Source organism: Neopsephotus bourkii, unplaced genomic scaffold, assembly GCF_033783945.1.
Source record: "Neopsephotus bourkii isolate Nb327-2 ecotype Australia unplaced genomic scaffold, CSIRO-AGI_Nbou_v1 NB_1309, whole genome shotgun sequence".
Lineage (NCBI taxonomy): Eukaryota > Metazoa > Chordata > Aves > Psittaciformes > Psittacidae > Neopsephotus > Neopsephotus bourkii.
The window spans coordinates 1,340-28,055 of record NW_026901791.1 but is presented as its reverse complement, the minus strand read 5'-3'; the positions used below and the strand labels follow the sequence as shown (position 1 = coordinate 28,055).

General features: G+C 40.0%; 1 protein-coding gene across 5 annotated transcripts; it reads left to right on the top strand.

Moving 5' to 3' along the window:
- LOC133219095 (heterogeneous nuclear ribonucleoprotein K-like) lies at window positions 1-26,716 on the top strand. Of its 5 annotated transcripts, none has more exons than XM_061366161.1 (16): window positions 1-96; window positions 1,246-1,324; window positions 1,441-1,520; window positions 2,417-2,514; window positions 6,043-6,099; window positions 7,574-7,617; window positions 8,544-8,616; window positions 9,162-9,275; window positions 10,390-10,518; window positions 14,908-15,215; window positions 15,551-15,605; window positions 19,819-19,869; window positions 24,995-25,016; window positions 25,106-25,173; window positions 25,605-25,774; window positions 26,556-26,716. In XM_061366161.1, exons 3-16 carry the CDS (start codon window positions 1,472-1,474, stop codon window positions 26,587-26,589), a joined length of 1,272 nt encoding a protein of 423 aa, XP_061222145.1. In that variant the 5' UTR covers window positions 1-96; window positions 1,246-1,324; window positions 1,441-1,471; the 3' UTR covers window positions 26,590-26,716. The 5 variants fall into 5 exon arrangements, with proteins under 5 accessions (XP_061222145.1, XP_061222144.1, XP_061222142.1 ...); XM_061366160.1 differs by having other exon boundaries at window positions 25,091-25,173; window positions 26,617-26,716; XM_061366158.1 differs by having other exon boundaries at window positions 25,091-25,173.

Sequence of the window (26,716 nt, the reverse complement as noted above, 5' to 3'; positions counted from 1 at the left end):
GGGGGTTATGTAACGGTGCCCCCTCCGCTCATGCTATGAGCTGGGTTTCCGAGCGCTCTCCGGCAGTAGGTGGTGGAAGCCGTGTAAGAGATAAAGGTAAACGTGAGTCTGAGCAGACCGTGGCGCGACTTGCGCGTAGGTTGTGGAAGGGGAGGCGTCCAGGCGGAAAGGGCCGTTCATCCCGGAGGGAATGGGAGTAGACACGCGTCGTCATCTTCTAGCCCTGTATTTATGTTTATGGCTGCTTTATCTTTTATATATTTGTAAAATCATTGCATTAGTCAGTTTAATTCTGCAAACTCGATTTACAGAACAGCAGGGTAACTGAAAGTGTCTTGTCCTATAGAATTAACTAGGTTGGAAGAGACCTTTAAGATCATAAAGTCCAACCATTACCCCGGGACTGCTAGGGCCACCACTAAACCATGTCACTGAGGGCCTCATGTACATGTTTTTTGAATACTTCCAGAATCCAAGGGAGGGAAATAGCATTCTTTGGACGTTATCTGAGCAAGTGATTTTTTTAGTTTTATTTTTTAAAAGGACAAGGTGCAAAGGTGGTTTTTTGTTTGTTTTTTTTTTTTTCTTGGATTTGTAGTGTTTTACAAATGTTCTCATGTAAACTTGAAAAAAATAAATCTTTAAAGAGGTATCTGTTTCACAAAATCAAAAAACTTAGTTACTTTTGAGATTCTTTGTGCATGTGTGCAGAGAATTATACATGACTGCAGTGTGGTAGTTTAACATAATTTTTCTAGCTTGGCATGTATCATTTCTTTTTGTTCATTAGTTATATTGAATGGAAGACATGATAATGTCTGCTAGTAGATTGATAACTTATTAATTAATGCTGGTGATTATAATAATTTTACCTTAAATGGTTTAAACAATAAGCAGATTGATACATAGTGTCTCTTAAGAAGGAAATTCAAGATATGTATCATATAACATTATAAAAATGGGAACTGGATAATTGTTCACTTTAAATACCTGAAAATCATTAGTAAATATAATTGCTTAAAACTAACAAATATTTGAACTCTGACCAAGTCCCTAATTGTTCAGACTGATTGTTTATCTGTAAGTTTACAGACTTTATTTCTTCTCTTAGTGATGTGTTTGGCCTTATGTTTTCTCATTTATAAAGAAAAGCTTTGCAGCAAAAAGTCAGGTCAAACCCCCATTTTTAGTTATAGTGAGAATCACACTCTGTAAGCGAACAGAGGGTATATGCTGTTTTCATAGGCTTCTGAAGCAGTAGGCTGTTGGATTTTGATCCTGCCCAGAACACTTGAGTTTTGCTCTGCAAGCATATATAAAACTGGTAAGTTCTAGAAGTGGGTATATCTTTTTGGTTTTCCCTTCAGTGCAATGTACAATTTGCACCCCACACGGATACCCAAAATAGGTGTACTGGCTCTTTTTTTTGTTCTGCGACAGGTTTTATCTGCACACCTAAGAATAAAAGGTAATGGAGACTGAACAACAGGAGGAAACCTTTACCAACACAGAGACAAATGGTAATTTATTTAAAGGGCTCTTTTATGGGGGTTGGGACACCTTTTTAAGTCGTGGTGTTTCCAGTTATTTCAGAATGCTTTAGCCGTATCAAATGTTTATAATTGCAGTATTCTTGCTTTTTTTAATTTTTTAAGTGTGCTGTATGGTTTTATATGGGTTTTGTATTACAAATGTATTTTTTCTGTGGGAGCATTTTAGACATGGCATAAATGACTCAAAGCTATAACTAAGGATTTGAAAATATTTAATAGCTAAATACTCACTGCTCATCTGGACTGTGATCATGTAAAAAATACTGTCAGGCATATCTATTAATGTATTTTATTCATTGCAGTCCTTTGAAGGAATGTATATATATGTAAAATATCTTTATTAGCTAAATGAATTTTTTTTTTTTGGGACGTAATTAGTGAAGAAGAGTTAGGGCATTAGCATTGAGTTGATTCATGCAAGCTTTGCAGAGCTATTTGAAATACTGCTTTTCTATTGTTTCACCAGTATTTTAGTACTGGACAAACTGCTTTTGGTCTTTCAGGCTTTAAGATTTTCCCAATCATAAAAGAAATACTAGGTAGGTGATTCAGTGCTGATTTAAACAACATGTTGTAAATTTTTCACTAAGTTTGCAAAATTCTTATTTCAACTGTAGTTGACAGATTTGGAATGAGTCTTCAATAATGAATTAAAATGTACACTGAAATAAAAACCTGTTCCTGTGCTACAGATTCTCAGGGTAGATGTTGGAAGTTAGCATTGGGCTAATAGGAGGGAATGCTTCATTAGGAATACAGTGCATTAGCTTGATATACAATTTTATTGTGCCTTAGAAAGTTAAGTATATTTTTGTGTCCATCCATCCTGTGTTTCCCCCCTCCCTCCATGGACCTGTCTACAGGCAAACGCCCTGCAGAAGATATGGAGGAAGAACAGGCCTTCAAAAGATCTCGTAATACAGATGAGATGGTTGAGTTGCGCATCCTGCTTCAAAGCAAAGTATGCTTTTTCAGTATTGCAGTGTTCTTGCTCATACTTAAGACAGTGGTGACAAAATGTATGTTGTGGTATATGTTTATAAAGAATGTATGCTTTATATAAAATAACTTGGAAACATTTGTAAGTCTGTGTGAATGATAGTAGTGTATTGCTATGATATTATATTCACTAAATTTTGTTAAGGATGAGTCTTTAATGACCTATGGGACTACTTTGATTATTTTATTTATTTTTTTTAAGGAGTACTAATTGAAGCAATAGAAATTATAAGCTATTTTTCTTGTGTTTGAGTGGAACCTATTTGTTCCTGGCAAAAGACTGTGTATTACTCTTTAGAGAATGGTCAGCTTATGATTGTAAACTAAACATGAAAGAAAAGTTGAGGACTTCCTCAGGATTTTGGTAATTTTCACAGGTTTACTAAATCTATATGCTTCAACAGGAGGAAATAGGGGAGCAATGTTTCAGGGATTGCAGTCACTTCATTGACTAGTATAAATTGTCACAGTAAAATTGCTATTTGCAAATCTTTAGTGTTTCCAGTCGCTACATGTGTTTGTACTGTCTGAAGTAACTCAGTCTTTTGTGTCAGGGCAGGGGAATGTTACCTTAACTCTGAATGAATTGTCAAGTTATGTTGTACTGCAAAATGTTTGTGGTGCTGTTAGCATCATGTGTGAACTAGGTAATGAAAGTGATAAATTTGCATGTAGTTCTTGAAATAGCCAGGTAAAGATAGAATCATGGAATCATAACTGTTGTTCTAGTTACATCTTCACAGCTACTCATAAAGAATCATTCACTGTCTCATTGCAACATTGTTACAGATTAACTGTAAATTACCTTTGTGCAACTTAAAGGAGCATTGCCTTGTGCTCTGAAACTATTTCCAAGGCATTTTGACTTCTTAGAATCATAGAAGATGGCTTGGAAAAGACCTTAAGATCATCCAGTTCCAACCCCCTTGCAATGGGCAGGGACACCTCCCACTAAACAATGCCACCCAAGGCTATGTCCAACCTGGCCTTGAACACTACCAGGGATTGAGCATTCACAACTTCTCTGGGCAACCCATGCCAGTGCCTCACCACCCTAACAGTAAAGAACTTCCCCTGTTTAAGTTTTAACCCATTACCCCTTGTCATATCACTACAGTCTCTAATGATTAGTCTCTCCCCAGCATCCCTATAGGCCCCCTTCAGATACTGGAAGGCTGCTATGAGGTCTTCACACAGCCTTCTCTTCTCCAGCCTAAACAGCCCCAACTTTATCAGCCTCTCTTTACATGGGAGATGCTGCAGCCCCCAGAGCATCCTAGAGGCACTCCTCTGGAATTGATCCAACAGTTCTGTGTCCTTTTTATTTTGAGGACACCAGAACTGTACACAATACTCCAAGTGAGGTCTCACAAGATCAGAGTAGAGGGGCAGGATCACCTCCTTTGACCTGCTGGTCACACTCCTTTTGATGCAGCTCAGGATATGGTTGGGTTGCTGGGCTGTGAGTGCACACTGCTGGCTCATGTTCAGTTTCTCATCAACCAACACTTCCAAGTGCTTCTCTGCAGGGCTGCTATGAATCTCTTCTCCACCCAACCTGTAGCTGTGCCTGGGATTGCTCCAACCCAGGTGTAGCAGCTTGCACTTGGCTTTGTTGAACTTCATGAGGTTGGCATCAGCCCACCTCACAAGCATGTCAAGATCCCTCTGGATGGCATTCCTTCCCTCTGATGTATCAACCGAACCACACAGTTTGGTGTCATCAGCAAACTTGCTGAGGATGCACTCAATCCCATTTAAAATGAGGTGGACTCTTCATTAGGGACTGTAGTGGTAGGACAAGGGGTAATGGGTTAAAACTTAAACAGGGGAAGTTTAGATTGGATATAAGGAGGAAATTCTTTCCTGTTAGGGTGGTGAGGCACTGGAATAGGTTGTCCAGGGAGGTTGTTAGTGCTTCATCCCTGGCAGTGTTCAAGGCTAGGTTGGACGAGGCCTTTGGTAATATGGTTTAGAGCGAGGTGTCCCTGCCCATGGCAGGGGGGTTGGAACTTGATGATCTTAAGGTCCTTTCCAACCCTAACTATTCTATGATTCTATGTATCCCACTGTCCATGTCACTGACAAAGATGTTGAACAAGACTGGTCCCAACACCTATCCCTGTGGAACACCACTCGTTACTGGTCTTCAGCCGGACCTTGAGCCATTGACCACAACTCTTTGCGTGTGGCCATCCAGACAGTTCTTTATCCACCAAGGGGTCCACCTATCAAATCAATGTCTTTCCAGTTTAGAAACAAGGATGCTGTGCAGGACAGTGTCGAACGCTTTCCACAAGTCCAGGTAGATGACATCAACTGCTCTACCCCTGTACATCAGTTCTGTAGCCCTATCATAGAAGGTCACCTATTTGGTCAGGTAGGATTTCCCCTTAGTGAAGCTATGCTGACTGTTATCAAGCACCTTGGTTTTTTTAATGTGCCTTAGCATGCCTTCCAGGAGAATCTGCTCCAAGATTTTGCCAGGCGCAGAGGTGAGATTGACTGTTCTCTAGTTCCCTGGGTCACCCAATTCCCCCTTCTTGAAAATGGGGGTTATGTTACTCTTCTTCCAGTCGTTGCGAACTTCACCTGACTGCCGTGGTTTTTCAAATGTGAATAACAGTGGCTTAGCAGCTTCATTTGACAGCTCCTTTACGACCTGTGGATGGATTTCATCAGGTCCCCTGGACTTGTGTATGTTCAGGTTCTTCAGATGGTCTCAAACCAGAATCTCTCATACAGTGGCTCCAAGGACTTCATTTTCCCAGTCCCTGCGTTTGCCTTCTTGGGTGGTGTGGTCAGAACATGTAGTTTTATAATTGCCCCTCATGAGTATCTGAGTTTATTCCTGTTGATTTTATCAACTGGTGAATAGTGATTGTTTATATTCATAGAATAGTTAGGTTTGGAAAGGACCTTAAGGTCATTTAGTTCCAGTCCCCCTGTTATGGGCAGGGACACCTCACACTGTTGGCTTTTTACATGCTCCAGACTGTGCCTACTTGAGTGGTCAGTTGGGTTACGTAGGTTTAAATCAAAAGTAGCATTTGAAATTATCAAATGTATGGAGTGTAGAAGTGGAATTTATAGATATTAAATAGGAAAACCCTTGACCTACATAATATGCATGGAATCCCATAAGGTATTTTTCCAGTCATACTCTAACTATGAGATAGTTTTACCACAGGCAGAATTACCTAGAAACTTAAATTTAAAATGGTTATTGTGATTTTTTATCTCTTTCCAAAGTTAAATGATAAGAGCTGTTTTGACACACCACCTTCCCCCCCCCCCCCCCCCCCCCCGTGATAAAACCATGTCAGTTTATGTTTTTATTTAATTTGAACCTTTCAGAAGCAAAACAAGCCTCACCCCTAAATGCACCTCACAAGGTAATGCTGAAATAGATGCATTGGTTTTGGTCTTCAGTTCAAAAATGTAGTCTGTGCTGTATTAAATAATGTAACTTCTGAAAACTGTTTTCCAGAATGCTGGAGCAGTGATTGGAAAAGGTGGCAAAAATATTAAGGCACTTCGTACTGATGTGAGTATATATGATTTTGAATTAATTTAACACTAATTCTATCAGAGCACTGCATTGAAAAATTGATTGCATACATTTCTAGGAAATGAGAAATTCAAATCTAGATAACAATAATCTGTAAGTCATTTATAATAATTACTAGAGGAGATAACTTTTTTTTTCCACTTGTGTTGTAATTAATGCCCATCTTAAATTACGTGGGAATAGAGGCTTATGTTAAATCTCTTTGCTTTCAAACAGGGTTCTTCTAAATTACACACTTCAAATGAGTTAACATTTCTAATTAGAAATATTGTCAAAGCTTAACATTTTTAACCATACCTTTTCCCATGTGTGTGAATCGGTTATAGTACTACTGAAAACTATTGCAGGTGGCTGGTTTAATCCAGTGATAGAGGACTTCTTAAACTTCCTTTAAAAAAAAAAAAAGCCCACAAAAAAACCCCACAAAACACACAAAAAAAAAACCACCCCAAAACAACAAACCCCACCAACCAAAATAATGGTCCTTTTGTTCTTACTTTAACAGCTTGAACATAAAGCACAAAGACATTCATGTTAAGGTTGCATGGTTTAATTAAGAGTTTAGAACAGTAAAGAAACATTTTATTCTGTTACTCGGAAGCATTTTGAAATGGTCATGACTTATTTACCTATTCATATTTTATAGGGAGTTGACTCTTGTGATTAGACACGTGTTCAGGATAAATGTTACGTATTTATAAAACTTAGCAGTGCTTCTTAAATTCCATTTTTTTACACTCCTGTAGCATCAGCTACAATTCAGCAAATTTTTTCAAGTGAGACTGTTCAACATGTTATTTGCTAATATATCATTACAGAATCGGTTCCCTCTTAAGTTCACAAACTGTAGTAACTAGAATTGAGGTTGAAGCTGAAATGGTCTGGAATCATACATACACTTTCTAACTTTGACAGCTAGTGTGTTTAAGTCTAGATGGTTTAATTGATCTGGAATACAAACTTTCCCAACTCACCCAAGGTTTCAGTAATATGGATCTCAACAGTTTTTGTGGCTACACAGTAGCCAGCCTGCTACTGAAACATCAGTATGTCAAAAAAGTTTAGTCAGATAAAGTAACTCATTATTATCCATACTGTTAAGCCACAGTCAGTGTAGCAATCCGTTATTGTGTTAGTCTTCAGAATAACTTAAGCTTGTTTCGTTAACTGAGAGTAATGAGTATAGTTTAAATTAAAATTCATTGCTTTTCCGCCTTTTCCCTCTCCTTGTTTTTTTGGCCATATATCTCCGTTACCCATGTACTGGATCGACTTGCCCCTGCGTTGCCCACCATGACGTTGGCCCATCTGCCCCTGAACGCTAATGTGAAAACCCTGGTTGGCTATGGCCAAAAATGTGCCCATTGCCATATGGGTGCCATACTTGACAACTTCTGGTTGAATGCCCATGCCCAATGCCAACATCCACGAACGCCAATGACCAATGCAGTACAATGCAAGTGTTTCAGTCCCAGACAGCAGTGGCCCTGAGCGGTATGTCCCAACAGTTTATGCATCGCTGCCTGATTAGAAAGAGAGAAATGTATTTTATTACCTTTTATATAATTAAATAGTATCTCCTTATAGACAGTGTATTGTTTTGGTGGTGGTTTGTTGGTTTTTTGTTTGTTTGGTTGTTTGTTTTTTTTTTTGTTTATTTTCTGTCTTATTTTCCCCATTAAGTCTTTTTGTCACTGAACTTTTACATGAGTTGGCCACCCAAATAAACCACTAATTTTACTTCAATGGAAGGAGCGCAGCTTCAGGTGTTGCATATTCACTGCATTATAACTCAGGTTTTTTTCAAGAGTCTCTTGCTCTTTGTCGTCCACCTTGCTCCCCCTAATATTGTTCATAATTATTTCTGATGGAATACTATAGTTCACTTTCCTTCGCTTCTCATTTGAGTTATATTTTTGTTTGGAGTCTGTTTTGTTCTCCCTCCTGTATTTTTGGTCCTTTTCTGCGGAGCCTATTAGTAATCTAATTTCCAACCAGTCTTTCAACCTTACTCTAGATATAATGTTGACCACTTGCATATCCCCACTTTTTCTACAAGAAGGTGTGCCTGTTTTACCAGTGTAATGGCAAGGGTATACTAAATTAGTGATGGTGGAGAACATGAATATTCACTTCTACTTTCAGTTCTGCTTGGATTTCTTGCACACTTAATTTGAGCCTTCCAAAAGTTCGTGCTTGCTCATGTTCTCTCACTCTTTCTGCAAGACCTACCTAATCTTACATTCATCATGCATATATATTGGGCATAAACAAAGATGCATGTGTTGTAAATCCAGTGAACAGGTTTACTTTAAATGGAGAATATAAATTGTAAATTCTTCTGTGTAGTCAGTCTTGTTAGAATTTTGTGTATAGCTACGAATACTAAACTACTTTTCTGACACTATGGCCTCTAACAGCATCTTGAGTATAAGTGCAGATACAGAGACAATTGGAGAAATCTTGAAGAAGATTATCCCTACTTTAGAAGAGGTATGTGCCTTAGGTTTGTTTCTTCTTTAGAAGTATAAATTTAGATTTTAAAACAAGATAATTCTGGATGATTGTTGTGTGCCTATAGCTCTCAAACTGTGTTGGCTTTTGTTTGTTTGTTTTAATGGAGATAATCTCTTCTTAGAACATAATATTTGGAAGTCTTCCCTTCAAAACACGTGTCTCTTGGCTTATTTAGTCTTCAGTTTGAAGTAGCTGTATTTTAATTTCCATCCTGCCTTGGCTTTTTAAGCAAGTGTGTTGTGCTGTTTGTTACCTTAAAATTTTATACAATAATAATGATAAAAGAAATAAGGAAAACTAATTTGACATTACCTCATGCTGAGGCAAAGTACTTAAATAGGCGTGATTCTGTCAGAAAATACAGCATTACAGTTCAGCAACAAATTTAAGTTAATCCAGGATGCTTGAAGAAAAAAGCTTAACAGCCCCCACCCCCATCTAGAATTTTGATGCTTTCAATTTTCCTTTTTTTTTCCCTTGAGTAATATTTTATTCTTTCATTGTATGTATCTTTCTTACAGTATCAACACTACAAAGGTAGTGACTTTGACTGTGAATTAAGGCTTCTAATTCACCAAAGTCTAGCAGGAGGAATTATTGGTGTCAAGGGTGCTAAAATCAAAGAACTCAGAGAGGTACTATTTCCTGTTCTGTTCACGTTCTACTTTTATTCTATAAACAGATTAGGGTTTTGTGTCCATAAATGGTGAGTGTAAGCATCATATGTACAGAAATTCCTTCAGAACATATTTCATATACAATTTATGTGTTCTGAGATCAGAGTTACTTATTAAAATTTTCTTGCAAAAAGTCAGAAATAAAGTGGCTTTTGGTAATAGAGCCTAGGACTTAAAAGCTTTTAAACATATTAACAATAAGCTTGATAAATAAAGGATATTTTTTTTAAATGCCATTCATCACTTCTTCTGAAATGAGCTGCTGAATGATGACTATATTGGTGGTGTTGGGCATGGAAAATGGTTTAGTGTGGATGAATTTCCATAAACTCTAAAAATGATAATTTAATAGCTGTTTGAATGTTGCTATAAAAAGTTAGCATGGGGTGGGGTTTTAAGTTCTGCTTCCTCAAAGACCACTGTTTCCTTTGTGAAGGAGTATTCCTCATAAAGGAGTCATGTTTTGTTCTTAAAAGCTAGTGGTCTCTGAATCTAGAGTGTTGATTTCTGTCTTTTACTGTCATTGTGTCAAAGGCAATTAAAGGTCAGTTTAGGTGTAAGCTACTATTTGTGTGGACTGAATAAGGCAAGAGGACTAGACATAATCCTGGCAAAGCTGCTGTCTTGCATCCAAAGCATGTTTTTATGATATATGGAGGCTTATAGAGCCCATAAGCTTATAATAGATATCTGGTCCTTTTGCTAATATTTGATTTAAATGACCATGTAGATGATCTGTAACTGAAAGGATTAAAATTTTTTTCATGTTCATTAGCTTTTCATGCAAACTGATGTCATTGCAGGTCTTAAAAAAATATAATATCTGAAGATTAAATTTGTTCAAGAACTAGGAAGCAGGCATTAATTTAAAATGTCTTCAAGTTTAATGGCTTGGTTTGTTTGTTTCTTTTAAAATGTTATAGTCTGTATCTTACCCATTTTGTTTTCATTAAGTTTATAAAATTGTGTTGAATTCCTTCTTTTAAAGATTGGTTTGCTTGTTTTGTTACCTTTTTTTGTTTTTTTTTTTTTTTTTTTTTTGTTGTTGTTGGTTTGGTTTTTTTTTCAACAGAACACTCAGACCACCATTAAGCTCTTCCAAGAGTGTTGTCCTCATTCCACTGATAGAGTGGTGCTTATTGGTGGAAAACCTGATAGAGTTGTGGAATGTATAAAGATTATCTTGGATCTTATCTCTGAGGTAATGTCTTAAATTTATTCTTTCATTGGTATTCATGAAAGTTGGGATTATTTGCAAGAAAAAAATATCTTTCCATTTATATTTTGAATGTGCTGCCTCTTCAGTAACAAAATAAGTGTTAGACTGTGATCACCCTTGAAATTATTCTTCTTTCCTAGAACTGGGGTGTAACTTATCGGAGATGGAAGCCATTTTAGGTATCTGTGGGCTGTTAGTCATGCTTCATATATTAGCAAAATGAAGAAATATTAAATTGGGGAGTGAGACAAATGTATGTGCATCAGTAACATCCATGCCTGCCTTGTCAGTATTGAAAAATAATAGAATCATAGAATAGTTAGGGTTGTAAAGGACCTTAAGATAATCTAGTTTCAACCCCCCTGCCATGGGCAGGGACACCTCGCTCTAAGCCATGTCACCCAAGACTCCATCCACCCTGGACTTGAGCACTACCAGGGAAGAAACATTGACAACTTCCTCAGGCAACCTGTTCCAGTGCCTCACCACCCTCACAGAGAAGAAATTCTTCCTTATATCTAACCTAAACTTCCCCTGTTTAAGTTTGAACCCATTACTCCTTGTCCTATCATCGCAGTCCCTAATGAAGAGTCCCTCCCCAGCATCCTTGTAGTCTCCCTTCAGATACTGGAAGGCTGCTGTGAGGTCTCCATGCAGTCTTCTCCAGGCTGAACAGCCCCAACTTTCTCAGCCTGTCTTCACTTGAGAAGTGCTCCAGCCCCCTGATTATCCTCATGGCCTTCCTCTGGACTTGCTCTAACAGTTCCGTGTCCTTTTTTACGATGAGGACCCCAGAACTGTACAAAATTTTCCAAGTGAGGTCTCACGAGAGCAGAGTAGAGAGGCAGGATCACCTCCTTTGACCTGCTGGTCACACTCCTTTTCATACAGCTCAGGATACAGTTGGCTTTCTGGGCTGCAAGCACACACTGCTAGCTCATGTTCAGTTTCTCATCAACCAACACCTACAAGTCCTGCTCTGCAGGACTGCTCTGAATCTCTTCTCCACTCAGCCTGTAGCTGTGCTTGGGATTGCCCCAATCGAGGTGTAGCAGTTTGCACTTGACTTTGTTGAACTTCATGAGGTTGGCATCAGCCCACCTCACAAGCATGCCAAGGTCCCTCTGGATGGCATTCCTTCCCTTCAGCATATAAACTGCACCACACAGCTTGGTGTCTTTGGCAAACTTGTTGGGGGTGCACTCAGTCCCATTGACATTGTTGCTGACAAAGACGTTGAACAAGACTGGTCCCAACACCAATCCCTGAGGGACACCGCTCATTACTGGCCTCCAGCTGGGCATTGAGCCATTGACAATAACTCTGCGTGTGGCCATCCAGCCAGTTCTTTATCCACTGAGTGGTCCACCTACCAAATTGATGTCTCTCCAATTTAGAGACAAGGATGCCGTGCAGGACAGTGTTGAGCGCTTTGCACAAGTCCAGGTAGATAATGTCAACTGCTCTGCCCCCGTCCATCAGTTCTGTAGCCCTATCATAGAAGGCCATCAAATTGGTCAGACAGGGTTTCCACTTGGTGAAGCCATTTTGGCTGTCACCAACCACCTTGTTTTTCATGTGCCTTAGCATGCTTTCTAAGAGAATCTGCTCCAAGATTTTTCCAGGCACAGAGATGAGACTAACTGGTCTTTAGTTTCCTGAGTCTTGCATTTTCCCATTCTTGAAAATGTGGGTTATATTACCCTTTTTCCAGTTGTTGGGAGCTTCACCTGATTGATGTGATTTTTTTCAAATATGATGGACAGTAGCTTAGCAGCCTCATTTGCCATCTCTTTTGGGACCCTCAGATGGATTTCATCATTTACCATGGACTTGTACACATTGAGGTTTTTAAGAAGATCTCAAACCTGATCCTCTCCTACAGTGGGCCTAAAGTCTTCATTCCCACAGTCTTTGCATCTGTCATCCAAGTCTTGTGTGGTGTGGTCAGAACATTTGCCAGTGAAGACTGATGCAAAGAAGTCATTGAGAACCTCAGCCTTCTCCAAACCCTGTGTAGCCAGTTCTCCTGATAGCTTCTGGAGAGGGCCCACATTGTCCCTAGTCTGTCTTTTGTTCACTTCATACCTATAGAAGCCCTTCCTGTTATCTCTCACATCTCTTGCCAGATTTAATTCTTCCTAGTCCTTACCTTTCCTGACCTGGTCCCTAGCTTCCTGGACAATATCCCTGTATTCTTCCCAGGCTGCCTGTCCTTGCTTCCACCATTTATAAGCTTCTTTTTTTCCCTCTTAAGTTTTTTCAGTGGCAACTTATCCATCCGTGTAGGTCTCCTGGCCCTTCTGACACATTTTCTTCTAGTCAGGATGCAACGCTCCTGAGCTTGCAGCAGGTGATCCTTGAATATCAGCCAGCAGTCTTGGGCCCCCCTGCCCTCTATGGCTTTATTCCATGGAACTTTACTAAGCAGGTTCCTGGAGAGGCCAAAGTCTGCTCTCTTGAAGTCCAGGGAAGTGAGCTTGCTGCATGCCCTTCTCACTACCCTGAGGATCTCAAACTCAATCATCTCATGATCGCTACAGCCACGGCTGCCCTGGAGTGTCACATTTCCAACCAGCCCCTCTATGTTAGTGAGCACGAGGTCAAGTATAGCACCTCTCCTTGTTGTCTCTATTACTTGCAAGAGGAAGTCGTCTTCCACACAATCAAGGAGCCTCCTGATCTGCTTGTACCAGGTCATACCCTCCCTCCAACAGCTATCAGGATTGTTGAAGTCCCCCAAAAGGACAAGGGCCTGTGAGTGTGAGGTTCCTCCTATCTGTCTATAGAGCGCTTCATCCACAGAGTCCTCCCGATCAGGCAGCCTGTAACAGATCCCCAGAGTAATGTCCTCATTGCTCTTCTCCCTTTGACACTGACCCACAAGCTCTTTGTCGGCTAATCACCTGTCCCCAGAGAGTTCCATACTTTGCAGCCTTTCACTGACAAAAATAGCTACTCTTCCTCATTGTCTGCCAGACCTGTCTTTTCTAAAGATCCTATAACCTTCCCTTCCAGCACTCCAGTCATAGGAGCCATCCCACCATGTTTCTGTGTTGCCAATGATATATCCCTGTACACATCTCTAATTCCTCTTGTTTGTTCCCCATACTATGGGTGTTTGTATAAAGGCACCTGAGCTCAGTTCCAAATAAAGCTGACTCATTGGCTGGAGTAGCTGAAATATCTTTGCATGGCTCCAAACATTTATTACAGGTGCTGGTAACTGACTGGGAGGGTTGGGAGGGATTGATACCGCCCTCTCCACCAACACATCTAGTTTAAAGCTGCCTTGACTAGCCTGGCAAGTCTCCTACCAAAGCAGCTCTTTCCCTTTGTCAGACCAGCTTCACCAGCCTCCAGTAGGCCTGGCCTCCCAAATCGAGTCCCATGTTCTAAATAACCAAACCCCTGACTGTGGCACCACCATTCTTACCATTTCTTAACCTTCCAAATCTGCCTGGCCTTTTCGAAGTGCCTCCTTTAACCTGGAGGATTGATGAAGCAACTATCTGAGCCCCAAAGCCCCTAATCACCTCTCCCAGGGCTCTGTAGTCCTCAGTGTTCTCCAGGCTACTGCTATCTATCTTAGCGCCCACATAGACCACTAGAAGTGAGAAACAGGAGGATTTACAAGATCAGGCAGCCTCTCTACAACATCCCTGATCCGAGCCCCTGGTAGGCAACACACCTCCCTTGAGACTGGGTCAGGCTGACAGACGTGTGCTTCTATACCTTTCAAAATAGAGTCACCTACTGCTCTGACCTGCCGCTTTTTCCTGGAGGCACTAGTAGTTATCCTTTCTAATGGTGTATCAAGTGGTTGCTCATTTGTTAAGGTGTGAATTTCCTTATTAGCCCCCTGCAGAACTGCAAAGCTGTTCTGGGTGGGGATGTCAGATTTTAGAGGAACCCCCTTGCTTTTAATTGTATTATTCCTCCTTTTTTTTTTTTGTGTGTGTTTTTTTTGTTACTAGCTTCCAACTTCCTGGATTAATGCCCTCCTTTCCTGTATGTGGTATGATGGACACTTGTGGCCTCTGCACAGTTTGGGCCTGGGGCAAGTAGTCCAGCTCCTTGTCAGTTTCCCTGACATATTAGCTTACTGATAGTCTCCTGCAGTTCAGCCACCTGCTGCAATAGTACCTCCACCAGGGCACATTGAGTGTAGCCCTGCCCATTATGCACCCTTGCCTCAAGAGATAAGTTCAGAACATATAAATTTATATTCATTTAATGTAGTGATTTAATGTAATTTTAACAGCCAATGCTAACTGGGGGGATCGGTGTTGTTGGTTTTGGGTGTGTTTTTTTTTTTTTTTTTTTTTTTTTGTGTGTGTGTGTGTGTGTGTGTGTGTGTGTGTGTCTTAGTCTCCAATTAAAGGACGGGCCCAGCCTTATGATCCCAATTTCTATGATGAAACATATGACTATGGTGGCTTCACAATGATGTTTGATGATAGAAGGGGACGTCCAGTAGGCTTTCCAATGCGTGGAAGAGGAGGTTTTGATCGAATGCCTCCTGGTCGTGGTGGACGACCCATGCCTCCATCAAGACGAGATTATGATGATATGAGCCCTCGCAGAGGACCTCCACCACCTCCACCAGGTCATGGTGGCAGAGGTGGCAGCAGAGCTCGTAATCTTCCTCTTCCTCCTCCACCACCTCCTCGTGGTGGGTAAGTTGCATAAATGCATTTTACAAAACTTAAGTTGACTAAAATTTGCTGAATTGTTCTTATGTTGCCAGGACTTGTTTCACGTTCCATGATGGTAATGATTATGCAGGATTGAGTGTATATTGTACCAGAGAATTTCAGAGTATTTGAATTCAGTTATTTCTGCAGTGTAACAGTCCATCAGGATGTAGTTTTGTGACTTTATTTTATGTTATTCAGAACTTGGCTAAAGCATTCAGAAATTTATAGTTGTGTGCAAATAATGAGAACTTGAATTAGATTATATAAACTAGTTTATAACTTGAGTCATGTGCTGCTGCTTTTTCTCATTTTAGAGATCTTATGTCTTATGACCGAAGGGGTAGAGCTGGAGACCGTTATGATGGAATGGTAGGAGTTAAAATTCATATTGTTTTGTTTAGTTAGTACTTCAGATAGCTGAGGAAACTGTTCTTGTATGCATACATTTAAGTGTGAGGCATGTGTGCTTCTGATAAACTTTGATACTGCCAAAATGTTTTGGCCATACAAATGGTTCTTCCAAGATGATGACTGTTTGGGGTGTAAAGGGTTTTTGGGATGTTATCTGCTGTGTAGGTTTGGTTTGTGGGGCTTGGTTATTTGAGTTTTGGTTGTGGGTTTTTTCTTCGTTGGTTCTCCCTGATTTCTATCAACAATGGAATAAAAGTTGGTGGAGCACAGTCCCTGCAGGTTTTATTACATGGACCTTCTTTTAAACTTTTTAATTGGGATGACAGAAATTGGAGTCAGGAGGCTTTTCAGATCAAGAAAGCATGTCAAAACTGTTTTCCAGCAGATGTTAGCAGGATTGAGAGAACATGAATGATATTTATAAAGAGCTCTAGATAGTCTGGCAGATGATTACTTTTTCAAATCAGTTCTTGTCTTTATGCCAATTACTGTGTCTGCAAAAAAATATCTACTGTAATTCAAAATGTTTTGGAGCCAGGGCCACTGATAAGTTGAATTTTAAATGAAGTTAGGTACATTCAACCACGTTGGGGGGTTGGGAGAATTAAAAAAGGCCTAAGGATACTCTTCTGTGTTGTACTCTGAAATGTGACTTCCTGGTAGTCATGGACTGTTGTACCCTCTTTCCTGGGAAGAGAAAACATAGGCATCTTGGAGGTAAATCTTTGATTAATAATCTTTATTTCTTCCCTGGTTTTGTTTGGTACATTCCTTAAGATGACAGGTTAGGTGGGTTTGGGGATTTTTTGTTTTGCTTGTTTGGTTTTGTTTGGTGGTGGGTTTTTTGGTTTTTGATTTGTTTGTTTTTCATTTGTTTAAATGAATGGAATAGGAAGAAGTTGAGGAGCTATGGAATGGGCTACTTAGATAAGGTTTACACACTGCCTCCTTCTGGGAGGAAGAGGCAGTTGCTTCCAGTAATACACACTGGAAGTACTTGTTACAAGCATGTCAAAATATATCGAAAGGAAAGACACTTAAAATTGCTAAAAATGAACAAAAAAAAGCCCTATTTCCCCCTCCTCACCCCCCAAAAAAACCCACAAACCAACACCAACACCAAAACACCACCAGAACCACTAAGTTGCCTATGCTACTCTGGATCTTAAGAAACTAGAAGACTTGTGTACTATACCTCTAAGATCCTTTATTTGTATTATGTTTTCAGAGCTCAGTTTTTGTATTTTCAGATTTGTAGCTAGTAAAACCAGTATCTGTATATAAAACAGAACAGCCTGCCCTTTGGTTTTTGGTTGAATGGAATCTTTAGCTTTGGAAATAGTGTGTTTTAGTTCTGTTCCATTTAATTTAAAATAGAAAATCGATTTGAACTCTATTTAGTCTGACTTTGGACAGGTTGAACTTGGCTTTCTTGACATGAGTTTCTACAAGTAAGTGGGAGTCATCTCTGTTCATTTTCCATACAGCTTTGGCTGCTTTATGCACAAGTTTCATAGCCTGTCTACAATGAGACAAAGACAAATTGTATTTAATTTCTAGTTTTAGCTAGCAATAATCACATTATCCTTAACTGTATAAACAGATGAGAAGTCTTTCCATAGATTGAGAGGCTTAAGCTGGAAGTATTATCATGCCAGAAATATAAGGTGGTCTTGCCACTATGCATTTCATATACAAACCATTCTCTAGCAAAACGTTTAAACTTGGAGTAAACTGACATTGATGTGATTTGTAAAGTAACGCATGGGAAATGCTACTTTGAGAGAGCAGGACTAACATTTTACGTAAATCTATTAAAAGGCAAGAATAGGTTCACTTTTCAGACCAAAATCTTGGAGATATCAAATCTATGGAAATCCTAATTTTCTGCTGATTCTCTTCTCTGCTAAAGGTGGAAAAGTTCAGTAGTAAAAGACTTGTGAGATAGTGAACCAAGATTGGATGGTGAAACTTGAATTTTCTGAGATGTGACAATATTGACAGCCTTAATTCAAAGATGGGGGGGGGGAATATTTTTATAGACATGTAAAAATCTCTATTCTGAGGCATTTTACTGATGGACATACACACATTGTTTCTCTTATTACAGAGGTATATATTTTAGGGTGTAACTACTCCAAATCTAATGGCTATTTTGATAGCTGAGAAAGCATGAATATGTTTCCACTATTTCTTTAACACTCCCATCCGCATGGGTGCTTTAGATATACAAATACACAAAAGCATACCAGGGTGGAGAAGGGCATATAAAGCCATTTAATCCCCCTCCTTTTTTAATAATCAGTTCCTTTCCTTTCAAGTATCTTCAAATTTGAGTTAATTGAGAACTAAATCAGAATGTCTGTTTAAAAACAGTGTATGTTCAGAAATCTAATCTGGTTTTGCTTATTCAAATGATTCCTATTTCTAGATATTTCCTAACATCATATATGATTCCATGTGTATACACATCTGTATAAGCACTTCAATAAAGGTACATGCGCTAAAAATGTTAAAAGTGCTTCATGTTTAAGGCATTAGGGAGCATGTAAAAAATCAATGGAGATGTTTGTCACATTTATCTATATAAATACTAAAAAATAAAATTTCACTCTTCTAGGCCGGTCCCTTTAAAACAAAGGAAAGTTACAGTAAGGAATTTGATGTCAGTTAATACTGCATGTGTATTATTTATAGATATAAAAGTCAGTAAATTCTTATCAGTACTATGCCCGTTGTCTTAACCAATCAATGTTTCATTTGGTTTCTATTTCATTTCCTTTGGTTACCAGTAGTAGCTAGCACAAATGAGTCTGTAGATAAGAAAATTCTGTTATGTATCTTAAAATACTAGGTGCAGGATAATTTGGGAACTGTTTTAAATGAGCACTTATATATAATGTGCTATTCATGTTGTGTTGCGTGTTTTAACCCAGCAAAGGCTTTTGCCTTAGTAGTAATTTAAAGTAAATTAGAAACTAGTTTGTTTTCAAATATAATTAGGCAGTAGTAGATTGTTAGTTTAGCCTAGTGACTTATAGCAGGTTGAAGGAGGTGATCCTGCCCCTTTATTCTGCTCTCGTGAGACCTCACTTGGAGTATTGTGTGCAGTTCTGGTGTCCTCAACATAAAAAGGACATGGATCTGTTGGAACAAGTCCAGAGGAGGGCCACGAGGATGATCAGGGGACTGGAGCACCTCCCATATGAAGATAGGCTGAGAAAGTTGGGGCTGTTCAGCCCGGAGAAGAGAAGGCTGCGTGGAGACCTCATAGCAGCCTTCCAGTATCTGAAGGGGGCCTATAAGGATGCTGGGGATGGACTCTTCATTAGGGACTGTAGTGATAGGACAAGGGGTAATGGGTTAAAACTTAAACGGGGAAAGTTTAGATTGGTTATAAGGAGGAAATTCTTTCCTGTTAGGCTGGTGAGGCACTGGAATAGGTTGCCCAAGGAGGTTGTGAATGCTCCATCTCTGGCAGTGTTCAGGGCCAGGTTGGACGAGGCCTTGGGTGATATGGTTTAGAGTGAGGTGTCCCTGCCCATGGCAAGGGGGTTGGAACTAGATGATCTTAAGGTCCTTTCCAACCCTAACTGTTCTATGATTCTGTATAGAAATAATAAAATGAGAAGCCATGTCCTTCCTGCTTGACCTGCTGTTGACATAAATATATCAGTGACAATTACTTTTTTATTAAATTCCTTTTCTGGTGTGTGTTTTGTGGGGTGTTTTGGGGTTGGTTTTTTTGGGGGGGAGGTGTTTTTGATTTTTTTTAAATGCATGAGAGAAATAGAAGGCTTTGGTATCTGGGAGTAGTAGCATCTTCTAGTATATAGTAGTTTTAGTATACAGAGGTGTTTAAAACAACAAGCTGTTCAACATTTGTTTTCCCCTTAGCTGTCTGATGCTCTTTGTAAGAGGAAAATCTTTACACCACAGAAACAAGGAAGATACGACCAGTTACAGTTCTTGCAGTGAAAATAAAAAGGAGTTAATCTTGTAACTGGTCAATATCATGTGCTTTTGAGACTTTGTAGTATTTTAAATAGTGCAGGAAAATGTCTCTCTATATTGGTATGTGTTTTCTTGCCAAGTTAGCTATAAGCCTCCATGACATGGCCTTAATTCCGATTTATTTCCTCTTTTCCTCCTATTATGTTGTGTCTGAAAGATGATGCAGTGTCATGTGGATGCCTGCGATGACATGCAGCCACCAGAGTTGGTGAGTGTGCTCATGCTTTTATTTGACTGGTTTAATAGTTGATTTTTGAGAAAAATCTTTTTAATTGGTTAAGTGATAACTGGAATTTCTTGAGATTGGATGTAGTCAGTGGCAGCTTGCATCTGTTGAAAAATCCCTGAAGCTGGTCTCCTAACTCATGTTATTGGCAGTTTGTCCTGAACAGTGAATCCTATGCAGGTAGCTAATGTTCCACAATGGAAGTATGCAGCAGCACAACTAAGAGAAGTTTTTGTTGTATTGCCTCTTTTGTACCCTATTTTTAGCGTTCTAAGTTGTAATTCACTGTAAGTCTTGCTTTTCAAGACCCTGTAGATGCATCTATATAGAAGTGTTTTATGTTAACTTCATATTACGTTTTTTCCTGTTTGAAATAAGGAATGTTAAAAATAATTCTTATAGTTCTAGATAAACTATTATGTGTTACCTATCCAAATATTTGAAAGTATTCCATTTGATTTCTGTTTGATCAGGCTTCTTACTCTTGGGGGGTTCAGGAACAAAAGTTCAAAAGGTGTCAGCAAGTGTTCATGCCCTCTGGAAGATGGCAAAGTGCTGCCAAATACTAAATTTTAGTTCCTAGCTTACATGACCACTGCAGTTATAATTACTCATTTGCTGTATTGTAGGCTGGGGAGGAGAATCAGCAGCAAGAGTCAAGAAAAGGATTGCTCACTGAAGCAAGTTAGCCTGAAAAAGGGTTTCCCTGTGCAAAATATCAGCAGAAATAGGCAGAAGAGTATGTATGTGGAATAATGCAGCTAGCTCTGATCAACCTCTGAATTAATATCTAAGCAGTGTCCTTTTTTTTGTATTTTACACTCCACTATGAGCTCTATTATGTTGTATTATGGTCTGTATTGCTAAGCGATGTGCTTGCACAATATGGATTGCTTGGAAATAGATGAACAATTTTTTTCTGAATAGCTACCGTTTTGATGCTGTTTCAAAAAGCTAGCAAGCAAATAGTTTTTTGGACAAAGTTGTTGCATTGCAACATCTGCAAACAAGTAATTCACACAAATTCCTGTATTTCAGTGATAAAAATTGAATTCTAGAGAAATGTGTACATCTAGTCTCTGCTTCTACAGGAAGATATTAAAATGGGTGTTTGCATATTTAGAGGTCATTAGATGAAATTAAGTACTTGATATCAAGTGCCAGTCTACAAATCTTGAACATAAAACACTCAGGGGCGCTGCATTGTAGTGATTTGAATTTGGTATGCGGTAGTTTTAGCAGAATAGCTGTAATTAGTATGGGTTGGAAGGGACCTTCAAATGTCATCTAGTCCAAACCCCCTGCAAGGAGCAGGGGCATCTTCAGCTAGATCAGGTTGTCCAGAACCACATCCAGCCTGGCCTCGAATGTCTCCAGGAATGGCACATCTACTACCTCTCTGGGCAACCTGTGCCAGCGTTTTACCACCCTCCTTATAAAAAATTTCTTCCCTGCATCTAGCCTGAATCTCCCCTCTTAGCTTAAAACCATCCCCCCTTATCTTATCACAACAGGCCCTGCTAAAAAGTCTCTCCCCATTTTTCTTACAGGCCTCTTTTAAGTACTAAAAGGCCGCAATAAGGTCTCCCTGGAATTTTCTTCAGGCTGAACAACCCCAACTCTCTCAGCCATACCTCATCATCTCTCTGATTTTTGTGGCCCTCCTCTTGACCTTCTCCAACATGTCCATATCTTTACTGTACTGAGGACTCCAGAGCTAGATGCAGTACTCCAGGTGGGGTCTCACCAGAGCAAAGTAGACAGGAAGAAGCGCCTCCCTTGACCTGCTGGCCATGCTTCTTTGGATGCAGCCCAAGATATGATTGGCTTTCTGGGCTGCAAGCTCAAATTGCTAGCTCATGTCTGGTCTTTCATCCATGAATACCCCTAAGTCAGGGGTACTGTCAATCCCTTCATCCCCCAGCCTGTATTTAATACCAGAGGTTGCCCCAACACAGGTGCAGGACCCTGCACTTGGCCTCTGAGTCTCATAAGGTTTCCATGAGCCCGCTTCTTGAGCTTGTCCAAGTCCCTCTAGATGGCATCCTATTCCTTGGACATTTCAACTGCATCACTCAGCTTGGTGTCATCTGCAAACTTGCTGATGGTGTACTCAATCTCACTATGTTGTTGAAGATTTTAAAGAGTACTGGTCCCAGTACAGACCCCTAAGGGCTGCCTCTTGTCACTGGTGTCCATCCAGACACTGAGCCATTGACTACTACCTTCTGGATGCAATCATCCAGCCAATTCCTCATCCACTGAACAGTCCACCCATCAAATGCATGTCTCTCCAGTTTAGAGAGAAGGGTGTTGCAGGGGGACTGTGTCAAAGGCTTTTCAGAAGTCCAGATAGACAACATCCATAGCCCTTCCTTTGTCCACTGATGTAGTTACTCCATCATAGAAGGCCATTAGGTTGGTTAGGCAGGACTTGCCCTTGGTGAAGCCATGATGGCTGTCTCAAATCGCTTCCCTGTCCTTCATGTGGCTTAGCATAGCTCCTAGGAGGATCGATTCCATGATCTTCCCAGGCACAGAGGTGAGGCTGACAGGTCAGTAGTTCCTGGGGTCCTCCTCTCTAGCCTTTTTAAAAATGGGTGTGATATTGCCCTTTTTCCAGTCACCAGGGACTTCACCTGACTGCCACGACTTCTCAAATATCATGGAGAGTGGCTTGGCAACTGCATCAGCCAATTCCCTCAGCACTCTGGGATGGATCTCATCAGATCCCATAGATTTGTGTATGTTCAGGTTCCTCAAATGGTCACAGACCTGATCTTTACTTACAGTGGGAGGGACTTTTCTCCCCCAGTTCCCACCCTGCAGTTCATCTGCTCAAGAGGTGTGGGGAGAGAGCCTGCCAATGAAGATTGAGGCAGAAATATTGAGTACCTCAGCCTTCTTGTCCACTGTTACAGGTTTACCAGTCTTGCTCAGTGGGGGGGGGGGGCACACTTTCTTTGACCTCCCTCTTCTGGTTGCCATACCCATAGAAGCTTTTTGTTGTTCTTTGCATCCCGTGCCAAGTTCAGTTCCAGCTGTGCCTTGGCCTTCATGACCCTATCTGCACAACTGGACAGTGTTCCTATACTCTTCCCAGGTTACCTGTTGCTGCTCCCACTGCCTGTGAATTTCACACTGCCTTGCCCTTTTGTTTGATCAGCAGTTCTTGACTCAGCCATGCCAGCTTCTTGCCTTCTTTATTCAATTTCTTACACTGGGGGATCGTGAGCTCTTGTGCTCTGTGGAAAGTGTCCTTGAAGATCTGCCATGTCTGTTCTGCTCCCTTCTTCCTGAGGGCAATTTCTCAGGGGGTCCTATTGACTAACTTCTTGAAGAGCTGGAAGTTGTCTTTCCTGAAATTCAAGGTCCTGACTACATTTTGCCTGTCTCGCCTCCCTTAGGACTGTGAACTCCACAAGTGCATGATTACTGCAGCCCAGGATGCTTCCAGTTTTGATGTCACCAATTAGTTCACTTGCATTGGTGACCATCAGGTGCACTGTCTCATCCCCCCTGGTAGGGCTGTCTATTACCTGGTTTAAGAAGGTATCCTCAGTGCACTCCAGGAGTCTCTTGGATTGACTACAGCTCACTGTGCTACTTTTCCAGCAGGGGTCAGGGTGGTTGAAGTCCCCTAGCAGGACAAGAGCCTCTTATAGCTGGAGTAAGAAGGCTTCAGTAGTCTCCCTCTGATTGGGCAGCTTGTAATAGACACCAACCACAAGGTTCCCTTTGCCTTGATCTCTCATTTTTACCCATCGGCTCTCAACCTGGTTGTAGCTATTCTTCAGAAACAACTCTTCATGCTCTGTCCATCTCTTGATATAGAGGGCAACCCCTCCACCCTTCCTTGTCTATCCCTTCTGAATAGCCTGTAGCCATTGATAGCCACACTCCAGTCATGGGATTTGTCTCACCAAGTTTCAGTAATGGCCAGCAGGTCGTAGCTTTCTAGCTTGATGGTGGCTTCCAACTTCCTGTTTGTTTCCCATGCTGCATGCATTGGTGTAGCAGCACTTCAGCTGGGCTGCTGGCCTTGTCTCCTTAGAGGAGCACCTCTTGATTTCTATGAAGTGTTTCACTGGTGTTTCCCTGTTGGCTCTTATTTCCTCAGGTGCCCCTTCCTTATCTCTGTAAGATTTCAAGTGTGTTACAGTGTGACCAACATGTCTCGGAGCCACTGGCCTGAAGGTCCTCAGTAGCACCCTGACCCTCTAACCTTGGTATATCATCCCACACCTTGTCATGGGTGAGCTTGATATTGCCCCCCTTCCTCCATCATGTCTAGTTTAAAACTTGTTAATGAGCCCCACTAGCTCATGAGCAAGGACCCTCTTCATCCTTTGGAAAAGGTGAATCCTATCTGACATCAGCAATCCTGGTGCTGCACAGGCCATCCTATTATAAAAATAAACAAACAAACAAAAAAAAAAAACCCAACAAACAAAATTGTGGCAGTGACACCACTGATGGAGCCATGTATTAATGGACTGGGTCTGTCTATTTCTTCTAATGTCGTGGGCCACAACTGTAGAGAGGAGAAAATAACCTGTCATGATTGTCATTTCTAAGATACAAAACATTGTAGTGTAGTCTGAATGAAGAGACCAATTATGAAGTTATTTCCTCAAGATACAGATAGAGTAGGAGGGTTGATAGTTACCAGGTAAACATCTTGTCCCAAACTAAGACTTTAATTTCTACTCAGCTGTATAGGTAGTAGTAATAAGGCTGAACTCTGATCTTTTGATTTGAATGTCAGTTTAGTCCAAGAGTCAGGACTTTCTGCATTAATAGCTGTTTACCAGCGGAATTGGTATGGTTGCTTGGTAAGCTGGTATGTCTGGATCTTGATGACTTATTCTTGGATGTCTTAATAGAACAGGCTAAGAGGTTGTCATTGGAGATTCCTTCCTTCCCCCTTCCCCCTTGTTCTTGATCTCCCTTATTCCACAGTTCACAGTTTGCCTTTAATAAGGTTCCGGATTAGGATTTTTGCATAAAATAAGCTCAAAGTTAATAGTATGATACTTGAGATGAAAATATGTTAATGATCATGGCTGCCTGCTATTTAAGGATTTTCTTTCTCTTTTTCTTATAGTTTGAGGGTGGCTCTGGATATGGTAAGTTTTTATAGAGAATTTTGACATACATTTCATTTAGCTAGTAAGAGGCTTGATGCATATGTTTAAATCAGACTATTCTTACACAGGGGGCCGTGGTTCATATGGAGATCTTGGTGGGCCCATCATCACAACACAAGTAACAATTCCCAAAGATGTAAGTGCAGCTGACTTGCTTTACACTTACGTATAAATAGATAGAATGTCACAGCCTTTTCTTAGGCTATGTAAGTAAATCAGAAGCATTTGGGATGCTTGACAAGTGCTTTTAATATACAGTAAGTGTTTCTAAATCACCGAAAGATTATTCTTAAAGACGTTTTCTTCTTCACTTTAGAGATGCACTGAACTTGTTGTTGTTATTCAGTAATAGAGATGGTCTACATAACTTCTTTTTACAAATAAGCTTCTGTCTCTTCCAGCTCTATCACACCTGTGTTTATATAATAAACATTACAGAAGATGTTTTGAGGCTGTAAGAGGAAGCTTTCATTGTAACTGTTTAAATTGATGGAAGCTACTTGAACAGTACTGTGTTTCTGCAGAGAAAGTTCTATCAAGAAATGAATGCTTTATTTTCTTCCCTAGCTGGCAGGATCTATTATTGGAAAGGGAGGCCAGCGAATCAAACAAATACGTCATGAGTCAGGAGCTTCAATCAAAATTGATGAACCACTAGAAGGCTCAGAAGATCGAATAATAACAATTACGGGAACACAGGACCAGATACAAAATGCTCAGTATTTACTGCAGAACAGGCAAGTTGAAGCTTAACACTGTTCTTGCTGTCAATTTTAAACTGACTTTTCTACTACTACATTCTAAAGCTGTTCTTCTCTGCAATATAGTTTTCAGAAGTCAGGTTTTAAGTAACTATTGAACCTAACTTCTCAGGGGTAGTATTGCCTTGAGTCTCCTCTTTTCTCTGTTATAAGTAAAATGAAATTGCCCTCAAAACTAATCTTGATGGCAAACACTTTAACCAAGCTGTTCTCTCATTTAACTGGTGAAAAATTCTTTTCACCAGAAGAAGAAAAAAAATAAGTAATAAATTACTTAGAACCTGTAGAAAATATAGAAGAGTTCAGTGGACATTGGTCTAGTTCTGTGTGGAAGACTAGTGATTTTGTTGTTTTTACATAACTTAACCGACAACAAATTACAGTCTGCCATATGGCACAGACCATGCCTCTACAGACCAAGTTGAAATCAGTTTGTGCTGTTCTGCAGCTTTCATACCTTGCTGGCATTGCTTTCTCTTCTGGCAAATATTAGCAGTTTTGAACTTAGTTTTCTTAATTTTGCTTAAATAACATGTTTGCTATCATAGCATTTGTTAACGTTTAACTTGAATGCTTGGCTTTTGGTTACTAATATTTAAATATGCTTAAAATTATATGCCTGTAATTACTAGCCATCATTTTTTTTTACTTTTAAATATATAGGGAATTTGTAGTTTAAGAATACCATTGTGAATACTGATGCAAGATGTATGGTCAATCATTCTAATACATGCTTTTTTTTCTTTTTCTTTTATAGTGTGAAGCAGTATGCAGATGTTGAAGGATTCTAATGCAAGATTATTTTTTCTTTTTTATAGTGTGAAGCAGTATTCTGGAAAGTTTTTCTAAGACTAGTGAAGATCTGAAGGAGTCCTGCACCTTTCCCCCTCCCCCAAAAAAGAAAGTTTATTTTTTTTT